The 13840-nt window shown below is 41.3% G+C and overlaps 1 protein-coding gene across 3 annotated transcripts in view; it reads right to left on the bottom strand.

Moving 5' to 3' along the window:
* Window positions 1–13840, bottom strand: part of CSMD3 (CUB and Sushi multiple domains 3) — a 604683-nt gene that overhangs the window by 333182 nt on the left and 257661 nt on the right. For all 3 annotated transcript variants that reach the window (XM_005150930.4, XM_005150931.4, XM_031050517.2), the window contains one exon: window positions 6400–6524. In XM_005150930.4, the coding sequence (XP_005150987.2) occupies window positions 6400–6524 (125 nt within the window). The remainder of the gene's footprint in view (window positions 1–6399; window positions 6525–13840) is intronic.

Here is a 13840-nt window from a genome sequence, read left to right as displayed (position 1 = left end):
CTTCTTTATCACAGGAGCTGGAGTAAAATCAGCTCTTCCGATCCATCTGGGAACCTGTTCACCAGAGACTGAAGCTGCAGCTCTCATGGGACGATCAGTCTTGGCCCTTGCTCCCCTCTTCAATTCACGCACATGTTCCTCCAAGGCTGAAGTACGTTTTCCATCCCACTTCATCATGTCTTCTCCGTGATCCCGCAGGTAAAACCATAGGGTGGCCCGTGGTGTGTATCTTATATATTCTCTCTCTCGAGCAATAGGACGCCTTTTGTTAATAGCTGAAACGTGTGTTGGCACACGTGAGGAGCTGGATAAATCAGACAGATCGTCCCTCAACTGTTTGAGATCCTGTTTGAGATCCTGAGACAATTTTTCCACAGCTGAGATGATGGAAGGGATAAGATTGTCTTCTAATTCTCAAAGTTTATGAACCATTTCATCCACTGTTAGTGGTACTATGTCATTCCAGGTTACCGTTGCCAATGAATGGGCATATGATGAAGGTGCATTCCGTGTAAGTTTTCGCCACACGGGCCGTGTGCATCTGGATCTATGAGTACATCCCCATTATTCAGCTTGATGTGATAGATCATCTCTACGATAGCTGATTCCCTCAGAGACTGGATGCCTTTGTCTAAAGTAGTCCACTTGGCCGAACGACTCATAACATCATCCTTGTATGGGAACCTTTCTTTCACAGCTGCCAAAAGACGCCTCCAAAGACTGAGGGACTTTTTCTCTCTTGCAATTGCTTTGTCAATTCCCCCTTCTCTAGCAAGTGATCCCAGCTGCTTGGCTTCTGTACCTGCTAGTTCATGACCACTGGCCCCATTATCCCAACATCGGAGCAGCCAGGTGATGATGTGCTCCCCTGATTGACGGGTGAAATCTTTTCACATATTCTGCAGCTCAGTTGAGGTCCGAGATCGAGAAGTCACTTCTTCTTCTTCTTCGTCATGTGATGATGACCCCTGATCAGATACTAGACCAGGTGGTGAATACGTAGTTTCTTCATCCTGCCTCCTCCTTCTTGCCTCTCTTTTGTTTTTTCTCTTGTGTACAGGAGCAACCGATATTGGTACGAATTGGTCCTCTAGTTCAGCTTCAGTGATTATCACTGTAGTTTGAGTAGCAACTGTACTAGTTGCTGAGGTAGCTGCACTGTCTGTTGCAGTCGAGGTTTGAATAGCTGCTGTACTTGTTGCTGGGGTAGCTGCACTGTCTGTCACAGCTGAAGTTTGCGTAGCAACTGTACTTGCCGCTGGGGATGGTGTAGCTGCTGTACTTGGAGTTGGAACAGCTGTGCTGACTTCTGTGTTGCCCTCAGATCCAGGGACATTTTTTTCCTTTTGAAGGTGTTGGATAATGTCGAACAAGGCTCTATAGGCATAGGCCAAGCCCCAGCACGTTGCTGTAATTTGTCCATCTCTGGTATGGCCAGAACGACAACACACCTCATTTAGGTGTTTTACTAATTCTTCCGGATTTTGCACTTGTTCGGAAGAGCAATTCCAAAGTACTGGAGGGGCCCACTGACCTAGATACTTGCCCATACTATCCCACACACCCTGCCACTCATGGCTGTCCAGCCTCTGGGAAAATTTCTTGGTCCTCCTATGTCATCGTTTAACCCCGATAAAGGACCAGACCTGACTCTGCTTAACTCTTAAAATCAGATGAAATAATTGTGGGCAAAACACACCCTGTATGTGTGCTACTATGGTGATCCCCATCACAATCAGTATACAAGTCTCAACAGTATTAAAAGGCCATTCAAAAAATTCGAAACTCTCAAATGATGCTATAGACCATCTGGAGAGGGCACTGGGAGGATAGAAGAATGTCTCCTTCACAGGTTGACCACCCGAGAAGGAGAAAAAAGATGTGAAATTGCTAAGTACTTCTATTATATACCTCCCAAAGTATAAAGCTGTTGATCATACCGGGAACATAAACCAGATCAGTTTCATAATGAATGCTTCTATTGTATTACAAGTCATTAACATAAAGAGCAATGAGATAAGAAACTTAGCCCAAATCCCATGATTGATAAACACGAACACAGCTAATATATACTGAAAGTAACTGGCAAAATCCTGAAACTGTGAGATCAAGAGAAACAACTGTGAGAGCCAATAAATCAGCATTCTGACAAATGACTATAAATCCTGTCAGATCTGTTGTTATCTCAACCCCTTGGGCCCCACGTTGGGCGCCAAAAAGAACTGTCATAGTTTAAAACCCCACCTCAGTCTCCCGCAGTACCACACACCCCTTTTTCCCCCCCCACCTCCCCACTCCCGGAGAGATGGGGAGGAGAACCGGAGGAATACAACTCCCACGGATTGAGATAAAACCCAATACAGCAATAAGGTATAACACCAATCACTACTGCTACCACTAATAAATCAATGTTAGAGGAAATAAACAAGGAGAGAGAATACGATACCACCCGCCGAAACGAGCCCAACCCGGAAGAAAGCTAACACCCCCCCCCCCCCTTCCGGCCAACTTCCAGTTAACCTCCCCAAGCATGACGTGCTGTGGTATGGAATACCTCCCCGACTAGCCCAGGCCAGGCACCCTATCTCTCCCTCCTCCTGGCCTCCCCTCCTCCCTGGCAGAGCATGAGCTCAGAAAAGGCCTTGGACAAAACCAAACATTTGATCAGTAACTCAAAACGTATGTGCCACCAGCAACCGCTCCCAGCCCGAAAGTCAAAACACAGCACTGCACCAGCTACCAAGAAGGAGAAAAAATGACTGCTACTGCTGAACCCATGACAATGTGTTACCTGCATATGTGGGTATGTATATACATATATACATACTGTTAGTCACCAACACATTTAAGGGTCCCTGCTACATGTCTGCATTTTGGAGAAAAGTGTTGTTTTTTTTTTAAATATATATACTATAGGCAAGTAAAGTATTTTATAAAGGGAAGATCTAAAATTCATAATGTACATTCTTCTTACATATCCATGTTAAACAAGCTGATGTTTACAACCTATCAAATTAAAGAGACTGAGTCCATTAATTCAATGTTGTTTTAAAAATCACTTTGTCAGGAAATTAACTGGCCAAAATAGCAATACAAAGCACGAAACCTATTCTAAATTTGTCAGAACCCAATTCGAATACAGACCACCAATTGTTTCTTTTTCTACTAATAATCTAAGTTACTTTGTATCCTGCCTATTAATTGATCATAATTTAAATCATAAATTGTGTGTCTCTTTCAGTTTTCTCAGACACAAATGATTATTTCAAAACCACATTTTCTTTCTCCAGAGTTTCCAAAATACTGCATTTGTTGCAGAACTGGCTCCTGACTTGCCAGCAGACTTATAAAAGGCAGCATTCATAAACATTTCACAGAGTCTGAGAAACAAGCAAGCAGAAAACAGGAGAGGCAGGCATGAAAATAAAAAGACTAATCGACCAACTGTGAATAGATCTATCTGTTTCATTTCCTGAAATCTAAATGAGAGGAAGAGATTTATCAACTGGCAAATAGTTTCATAAGGTAGATAATTGTCTCTGCTTAATCAAGTTGGCTTTTTAAAAATGGCATTACCCTGTAGGGGAATAATGAATCCCATGGCAGACAAATAAGTAGGGTTTCAATCCTGAAGTGTTTAAATTTTCTCTCTTTAATGAAGTCACAGAGGGGTTGATGTAAGTAGCCATGTTATTGCAGCCACATGTATTAATCATTTACTGGAATATGAAATAATTAACAGCTACAGAAATTTTCATCTTTCAAATAACAGCCTTCAACTGTAACTCAGTGTGCAATAAATGCCAGGGAAAAAAATCTCAGGTCATATTCTGAACATTTCCTTTTTTTCTTTCTCAGGAAGGATGGGAAGGCATTGTTTGTTCTGCTGTCTTGTAACAATTGTATGCTACAAGATTTGCATGAGGCAAATTAAATTGGAACAAATTTTACAATCCCCAGCAGAATTTTAGTCTTACATGATGCATTGATCTTGAAAAAGTCTAGCTAAAACACCAAATGTTTTAAAGATGAATTCACTTCAAAAATTTCAATAAAATGCATGAAAGTGACCAGTTAATTTTCAGCTGCTGCTTGTGTTAATTTATCTGCTTGACTTTAACATAAGTCCATACTTTCCTCATAACTCCAAATTCTAATTTCTTTTCAATATATTTTTTCCATAAATCACAGAGGGGAAAATGCCTTGATGTTCCGCCATCTTTCTTTACCAGGTCCATATACCCAAGCAACTGCTATTTTGCTAGGGTGATGGGAGACATGAATTATATTTAAAAAATAAAAAAAAATTAAAAATATAATCATTGGTAAACTGTAAGATATTCCAACTTCAATTAAATCTAGTCAGGATATTTGATTTAACTTTACAATTCTCAATATTTTCTAGAAGTCAAAAGGTTTAAAAATCAGCCAAATCTCTAGAGTAGCATTTTTCTGGAAACTACCTCTTAAGGTTCAAAAGATATCGATAATCTACAATATTTGCTTATATTTTTGAAGTGATACATCACTTTTCCTTTTTTAATTCCTATTAAATTTCTCCTGCAGAAATGCTTCAGACTTATTCCACATTCACTTTCATGAATATGATCTTATGCCAATTCCAGCTAGTATTACATGATAACTCATAAAGAGAATTACATTTTTGGTAAGCAATTATATTCTGCCATTCATATGCCATATGAAAACAAGTCATACAACTTCAGTATGTCAGATTAAATGCATCTAACAGAACTGGGAAGTTCCTGCTTAGAACTCTGCCCACTTGCAGTATATGACCATAACTAATTATTGATATTCACACGACACTTTGGAAAAAAATATATCATTACTGTAGTATTTTTAGTATGTGCTCAATATATAATTTATGTAAGTGAATGAGAACAATTTCAAGCTGTCCTGTTCAAATAGTAAATACCACACTATAAAACCCAGCACTTTAAGTCACATTTTAAAGGCTAACAGGTGAAGTACCTAATATAACACCTGTGCCTTCATTACCTGCAAATCTGCATCAAGTCAAAAAAAAATATTAATTGCTTGCATAAAAGAATATTTGTGCATGATTGTTTGCCCAAATATTTTGTACATATATATGTAAGTTCAACAAGTAAATTCACATATATCTTTGCAGCTACTTTCTTCATGTTACATATTTCTTTGTAATTTTCATACCTATGCAAAATCCTTTCAAAATGTTTACAGTATGTTTTGTGCATGAAACTTGAATAAAAGACATAATTATTAGTCTAGAAGGAATGTTTATATTTCAGCTTTAGGATATGTAAGAGCCTAATTGAAACATCTATCAATCACCATTGTATCAATTCTTAATAACATTCTTAATATTGGTCCTCTGCTTTTTAAGGTGGAATTAGCTAGTTCTATAAAGTTAATGAGTGTAAGGAAATGAAACACACTCCTTTTGGTTGTGAATTACATATTCTAACTGTAAATAATTGTGGGTTTGGATATTTAATTAATACATTAATTAATAATTAATAATTTAATTAATTAACTAATTCTGCAGGTTTACCCTTAGAAGTTTATCAGAACAGCTAACTTCCAATGGATTTACTGTTTTTTCTTTTTAGTTCAGTAGTAATGCCTACCTTATTATTAGACATGTTTAAAATGTGATTTGTAAATCATCATAAAATATTAGTTCTTAACATGGTTATACTGGGGAAAAAATAAAAATATGCACTGAAGAATGTGGTTACCCTCCTGCATTTAAGTACTTTCACACCTGCTGCTACTCAGAATGCAAAACTTATAAGAAAGTAAAAAGCACACTAATATTTTCACTATATATACTAATATATGCATTAAATATGTATATACTAATACTTTAATTCCTTGATTCAGGTATTCATCATACTAATTGCCACATATATAAAGCAGAATGACTGTGTTTTTCTTTGTTTTCTGTATTTTTGCCCTTTATCCATTTGGTTAGGGTTGAAACCAGGTATAGACTTACTTCTCCAGTCCTTATCCATCCTAAATTAATATCTTTATCATATGCTTAGCAAATATATAATGAAGATACTTAATGAGCTACTGACTGTATTTTGAATCACTGCAATTTTGAAATCCATCTTGGTGAGTCTTAATATTTAGTAGGTGATACATTTTCATCAGCTCATTATGAAGTGAACTTCCTAACATAAGTTCCCACGTGAAATAAGCATACTGAAATACAAAGTTCCTCTCAAACAAAACAGTACTGGTGATATACCTTTTTTAACTAAGGAAGTGGGGAAACTAGGATTATAACTCCAGCTATTTATATAATATTGATTTAATATGATTGGCTATCAAAACAGTAACTGACTATGAAATGAGCAAATCACTATAAGGGTAAAAATTCTTCTTTACCTTTGCACACAGGTCTGTGATCACTCCATGCAGCAAAAACTTCAGCTATCCTCTGACAGGTGATGGTTTTTGAACCTTGTAGCACATAATCTTCATCACAGGAGAACTGTACTGTTGCTCCCAAGCTAAAATCAAACAATATAAAAAGGAGAGTTTTTTTTATTTGGGTTTTGTTTTGTTTTTTTTTTTTTTACACATAGGTACCAATGAATATTTCCAGTCTTTCAGTTATGACAGTACTGACAAACAATACAAATATGTAACTGAGCAATTTTTGCTCTTAGTACTAAAAAGACTACAAACTACGTACTAGCCTGACAGTCCACAGTGTTCATCCCACTCTAGCCTTGCTTTGGCCAGAGCTGGTTTACCTCTTCTTAAGAGACATCTGGAGATCAAGTAACTGTTTTCCAATCTAACTTCTGATGTCCATATAGTAAAGGTTTGACAAACCTGGGCACTGTGTAACAAACATTAGCTATATATGTTAATTGAAGCTAGGAAACAATTATAAAGAAATATAAGGAAATCACCCAGAAGAGCCAAAAGGTCAACCACGAGACTGAGGAAGAAAGCCCCACTATCAACATTGTATTCCAAATAGTAAAGATATTTGGACACAGATGACTTGATGTAAACGTCCCCACCCCTGATTCTTCTTGAGGAAGTCTGATGCTTTTGACTTTAGAACAAGAGGGGCATTGGGATGGGGAGCACAATATCAGTGAAAAGATTAGATACTAATAAGATTTACTGTATTTTAAACAAATGTATATTATTAATAAGACATTCCTGTATTAACTTGGACTGAGAATGCACTATTGTAAATAGGCAAGTTATAACTGTTTTTTAACTATTTTGATTAGTAGGTTAAGATTTTTGTTAGACTAGCAGTAAATTCTTGACACTGTATAAGTGATGTTTTCTTTTCCCAGTAACAAGATTCTGAACGTTAACAACAAGCAGACAATGAAAGTTACAAGGTCAATATGAACATTTGCTCTGTTAACTGGCATAAGTGTCTCAAAATAAATGAAGAAAATAAATAATTCTAAAAAATTCTTTCTAGGTACTTAGCTGTGATTATTTATGATGTGACGCTTCTGCCTTGAAAAGATTTTGTACTTTTCCATATGGACCTGACATTTGCTGTTGCAAACTTGGCACAGAATGAAATAAGCCCAGAAAAAGTTTTGCTGCTATGTTTTTTTGGGGGGAGCGCAGGGCGGGCAGGAGGAAAAAGGTAGGAGAGAGAGACTGGGGGGGAGGGGTGTTCAGTTTTGAAAAGTTAAAAAACTCAATATATAAATGTATATTATTAAGATAATTCTTCTTCTCCATTAATATAACTTCTGTTTCAAGTTCTCATTGCAGTTGAAAATAGTCAATATATCAGCCCTTTCTCTAACATCAGTATTTTCTTCTATAACTGAACAGAAGAAGATAGCTTCTTTAATTAATTACCTGTGCAGAAACACAATTTATTTACTCATTTTTATTTTAGTACAGTTCCTTAGAAAAACTTCATTCTTAATTTGGGCATCGGGGAAATAGAAGAAAATCAATACCACACAACATCTTTTTTTAAATCAAACATATCAAACTATTAGATCGCAGACACTCATTGATTTCAAAGAATTCTGACTAGATTTACATTCAAATTCAATCAAGACCTGAGTTAAATCTTTTTCTGGGACAGTGATCACAGTAAGTGCTTTTCAGTTCTACTCTAGCCAAAATACAAGGTGACTTTGGTAACACACTTTTTGTATAGAATATTAGCTACTAGACCTTAGCATCAGGTCTTTATTTAAACTTTTTCCTGAACTTATAGCCTCTCAAAGTGAGGTTTTCCTAAGTCCATTTGCCTTGATAAATGAATTTATACATACACACTGTTCACAAGACTTTGGCTACCATATGCAGCCAGTTCTCTGGGTAATTTAAGATAAAACATGGATTAACTCCCCAGAAGTTTGTTATAGCAGCTTTCCTGTGTGACCCTGTAAGTAATGGAAATATCTAACCCTCCTCAGATGGACACCATAGATCCCCAACCTAATTTGGAATATTTTTTTTTAAAAATAGGTTTTAAATCTCTGAAAACAAAGACTCTGTAATGGCATAGTTCTTATTAATCTAAATAGATGTTTTAAGGCTCTCTCTATATAACCCTCTAAAGCTGGCACTTTTACAAAGAGGTTGAAAAAAGCATGAGGGTATCACTCAATGGTGGTAGGGTATCTTTGTTGATTTGGCAGGAATTTCGAAATCTGGGTTTGGTCCCACAGAGTACAACATTACTTTTTGCTGAAACACTTACTAAACTTCATTTTTCTCTGCAGGGTTTGACTTGCAAAGAATGTGTCCTGATTTTCTTTCCTTAAATATGGGGATTTAGTGCTGTAATAGTAATTTCAATTTCAGTTCAATTTACAAAGGCAGACAAAAAATTTAAAAGACTAACACATCTTCCAGAGATTAACTGTTGCTAGGTAATCACTTCAAATACACTTTGAGGTGAGTAGCTTGAGAGAGGATGCCTGCAACACCGCGGTGGAGAGGGGAGAGATCAGCATCCAGGAGCCTCAACTCAGAGCGACAAGAGTCACAGAGGAGGGAGCCCCAAGTCCTCAACAGGACTTGCCCAGAAGCCAGCTGCTCAGCCTACGTGAGATGCTGACTCACCGGTGGCGGAGACAGGAGGAGTGGCACCAACTCTGAGTGGTTAAAAACCTACCCAGGGAGCGCAGCGACCAGCGCGGGTCGAGGCAGATTGCGCGGCAGTTTGCGCGGGCAGGCAAGCACGCAGGCTGGCAAGCAGGCTAACCGCCTCATCAAGAGGACTCGCCTGGAGCACAGGAGGAGGAAGGAGTGCTTGTTTGGGTGGAGAGATGTAGACAGATCAATCGACCAGATAGATCATGGTTGCAACACGATCAAAAGCTGTAGTGAGTAATAATGTGGGTATCCAGACTGAGCCTTCCTGCAGATGAGCGGCCGTGCAGGTCTCCAGCTGCAACAAATGCCTCAGCCCGTCACTTCTATTGGAGGGAGCCGGTGACACTGCTTGTGTTCGCTGTGAGCAAATAAATGATCTGCTCAGGCAGGTGGTTGAACTGAGGGAGGAGGTAGAAAGGCTGAGAGCCATCAGAGAATGCGAAAGTGAAATAGATTGGTGTAGCCACACCCTAAGGCAGGGGCAGAGGGAAGTGGTTGAACAAGTGATGGATCCCCTTCCCTCCTACCATCAGACAGAAGGAGAGAACTTAAGGGACAAGGATGGACGGAGGGAGGTCCCTCCACAGAGAGGTAACTGAAAACCCTCACAATCCCTTCCTCCCTCCCAGTTGCCCTTGAATAGCAGGTATGAGGTCTTGGAACTACAGAGGCAGGTAAATGGAAATAGAGAGGTACATCTATCTAGTGAGTCACCTAGGGCATGTCACTCACCCCCCATGCCTTAGAACTTCCCCAACCAAGAAGAAAAGAAGAGTAATTGTGCTGGGTGTTCTGAGAAAAACAGAAGGGCCCATTGTGTCGACCGGATCCATCCCACACGGAAGTCTGCTGCCTACCTGGGGCTCAGATTAGAGATGTTAAAAAGAAATTCTCTGATCTGATGCAGCCCTCTGACTACTATCCACTGCTGTTTTTTCAGGTTGTCGGTGATTAAATTATTACAAGGAGGGCAAGGGCAATGAAGAGAGACTTCAGGGCCCTGGGACGGCTGGTTAAAGGGTCTGGAGCGCAAGTGGTGTTTGCCTCCATACCTGTTACAAGCAAGGGTGAAGAGATAAATAGGAAGAGTCTGCAGATTAATGTATTGCTGCGTGACTGGTGCCAAAGGCAGGGTATTGGGTTTTTCAATCATGGGCTGCTGTATGAGACACCTGGTTTGCTGATGGCAGGTGGGATACACCAGTCCCAGAGGGGGAAAAGGGTTTTGGGGCAGGGGTTAGCAGGGCTTATTGACAGGGCTTTAAACTAGATATGAAGGGGGGAGGGGATTTAAATGGGCCTGTTAGGGACAAGCCCAAGAGAAACATGCTAGGGCTTGAAGGATGGCAGACTAGAGAGGACTATCAATCTATTGTTTCATTTGTGGGAAAGAATAGTTTAGACCCTGTCCCGCAGGTGAAAAAGGGTACTAGGACAAGAGTTAGCAGAGCTAACTCACAGAGCTTCAGGTTAGATTCAAAGTGTGAGGGGGTCGTAGCTGAACTACTGGGGCATTGTTCTACTATTAATGAAGACCAGAAGGTCTCCTGCCTCCCGAGAGTGCCATCAGCGTGCTCTGCTCACTACCTGAAATGCCTGTCCACCAATGCACGCAGCATGGGGAATAAACAGGAGGAGTTAGAAGTCTGTGTGCGGTCTAAAGGTTATGATCTAGTGGCAATTACAGAGACATGGTGGGACAGCTCACATGACTGGAATGTGGTCATGGATGGTGTCATGGTTTGAGCATGTTTTGAGGGCGTTTTTGTTCAAGGTTTTTTTCCAGCCAGGGGGAGTCTGGGAGGAAGGAGAGACAGGACACCTGACCCAGGCTAGCCAATGAGGTATTCCATACCATAACACGTGATGCCCAGGATGCATATTGGGAAAGAGAAGGCTGGAGGGGGAGAGCTGTGGAGGAAAATGGAGGAGGGAGCACATGGTGCTCGGCCAGGCAGGGTGGAGTGAGTTATGGGTCGGTGGCTGGTGGGGTGTTGTATTCTTTTCACTTGCTGTTTGCTGTATCATTATTATTTGTAGTAGTGAATGGCAGTAGGGGTTTTGTGTTATGCCTTAGCAATTAAACCGTTCTTATCTCAATCCGTGGGGGCTACATTCTTTGGATTCTCCTTCCTAACTCTCCGGGAGTTGGGGGACTTGGTTTAAACCACGACAGATGGCTATGTCCTTTTTAGGAAAGATAGGCCAGCAAAGTGAGGTGGTGGAGTTGCTCTTTATGAGAGAGAGCGACTAGAATGTATTGAGTTCTGTCCAGGGGCAGATGAGGAGAAAGTGGAATGTCTGTGGGTACGAATTAAGGGACAGACTGGTACGGGTGATACAGTTGTGGGAGTCTATTATAGACTTCCTGATCAGGACGAAGGAGTTGATGAGGCTTTCTACAGGCAACTGGAAGTAGCCTCGCGACTACATGCCTTAGTCCTCATGGGGGATTTTCAGTACCCTGATATTTGCTGGAAGACTCACACAGCCAATCATTCACAGTCTAGGACATTCCTCCAGTGCATTGATGATAACTTCTTAATGAAAATGGTGGACAAACCAACTAGGAGAGGAGCGCTGCTGGATTTAGTATTCCCCAACAAGGAGGGTTTGGTTGAAGTGATGATGGTCAATGGCAGCCTTGGCTGCAGTGACCATGAGATGGTGAAGTTTAGGATCCTGTGTGGGAGGAATAGAATACCTAGCAAGGCCACAGTTCTGGATTTCCGAAGGGCCAACTTTGGCCTGTTCAATCAACCGCTAAGGGAAGTCTCATGGGAAAGGGTACTAGGCGGTAAAGGGGCTCATGACAGTTGGTCAGCATTCAAGGACCCCTTCTTCCAGGATCAGGATCAGAGCATCCCAATGGGTAGGAAATCAAGTAAGGGAGCTAGGAGACCAACGTGGTTAAACAAGGAGCTTCTGGGCAAACTCAAGTGGAAAAGGAGAAGCTATGGATTATGGAAAGAAGGGCTGGTCACTTGGGAGGTATATAGGACAGTTGTTAGAGGATGTAGGGAGGCAATTAGTACAGCTAAGGCCTCCTTGGAAATTAATCTTGCTAGCTGGGTTAAGGACAATAGAAAGGGCTTCTTCAAATACATAGCAAATAAAACTAACACAAGAGGCAATATATGTCCACTGTTGAACGAGGTGGGTGCCCTGGAGACAGAGGATATAAAGAACGCAGAGGTGCTGAATGCTTTCTTTGCCTCTGTCTTTACTCCTGCAGACTCTCTCCGGGGGCCCCAGATTCCTATAGCCCCAGAAGGAGGCAGGACAAAGGAGGAGTTTGCTTTGGTAGATGAGGATTGCATTAAGGATCAGCTATGCAATTTGGACATCTATAAATCAATGGGTCCGGATGGAATGCACCCACGGGTGAAGCGGGAGCTGGCGGAGGTCATTGCTAGGCCACTCTCCATCATCTTTGGTAAATCGTGGGAAACGGGAGAGGTACCTGAGGATTGGAAGATGGCAAATGTCACACCAGTCTATAAGAAGGGCAAGAAAGAGGACCTGGGTAATTATAGACTGGTCAACCTTACCTCCATCCCTGGAAAGGTGATGGAACAACTTATTCTTGACACCATCTCTAGACATATCAAGGATGAGGGGGTTATTAAGAACAGCCAACATGGTTTTATGAAGGGGAAGTCATGTCTGACCAACCTTATAGCCTTCTATGAGGAAGTGACTAGGTGGAGGGATGAAGGTAGGGCGGTAGATGTGGTTTTTCTGGATTTCAGTAAGGCATTTGATACTGTCTCCCACAGCATCCTCATAGATAAGCTCAGGAAGGGTGGGTTTGATGATCAGGTAGTGAGGTGGATCAAGAACTGGTTGAAAGGAAGAAGGCAGCGAGTTACGGTCAATGGGGGAGAATCTAGCTGGAGGTCTGTGACTAGTGGAGTCCCTCAGGGGTCGGTGTTGGGACCTTGGGACCAGTGCTGTTTAATATTTTCATCAACGACCTGGATGAGGGAACTGACTGTACCCTCAGCAAGTTCGCTGATGACACTAAATTGGGAGGAGTGCCTGACACACCAGAAGGCTGTGTTGCCATTCAGCGAGACCTGGACAGGCTGGAGAGTTGGGCAGGGAGAAACTTGATGAAATGCAACAAGGGCAAGTGTAGAGTCTTGAATCTGGGGAAGAACAACCCCATGTACCAGTACAGGTTGAGGGTTGACCTGCAGGAATGTAGTGAAGGGGAAAGGGACCTGGGGGTCCTGGTGGATGGGAGGATGACCATGAGCCAGCAATGTGCCCTTGTGGCCAAGAAGGCAAATGGCATCCTAGGGTGCATTAGAAAGGGTGTGGTTAGTAGGGCAAGAGAGGTTCTCCTCCCCCTCTACTCTGGCTTGGTGAGGCCGCATCTGGAATATTGCGTCCAGTTCTGGGCCCCTCAGTTCAAGAAGGACAGGGAATTGCTTGAAAGAGTCCAGTGCAGAGCCACAAAGATGATGAAGGGAGTGGAACACCTCCTTTATGAGGAGAGGCTGAGGGAGCTGGGTCTCTTTAGCTTGGAGAAGAGGAGACTGAGGGGTGACCTCATCAGTGTTTACAAATATGTAAAGGGTGGGTGTCAGGATGATGGAGCTAGGTTTTTTTTTCAGTGATATCCAGTGATAGGACAAGGGGCAATGGGTGTAAACTGGAGCATAGGAGGTTCCATGTGAACATCAGGAAGAACTTCTTTACTGTAAGAGTGACA

Source organism: Melopsittacus undulatus, chromosome 1 (assembly GCF_012275295.1).
Source record: "Melopsittacus undulatus isolate bMelUnd1 chromosome 1, bMelUnd1.mat.Z, whole genome shotgun sequence".
NCBI classification, from domain to species: Eukaryota; Metazoa; Chordata; class Aves; order Psittaciformes; family Psittaculidae; genus Melopsittacus; species Melopsittacus undulatus.
The sequence above is the reverse complement of the archived record's forward strand: the minus strand, read 5'-3'. Positions and strand labels throughout refer to the sequence as shown.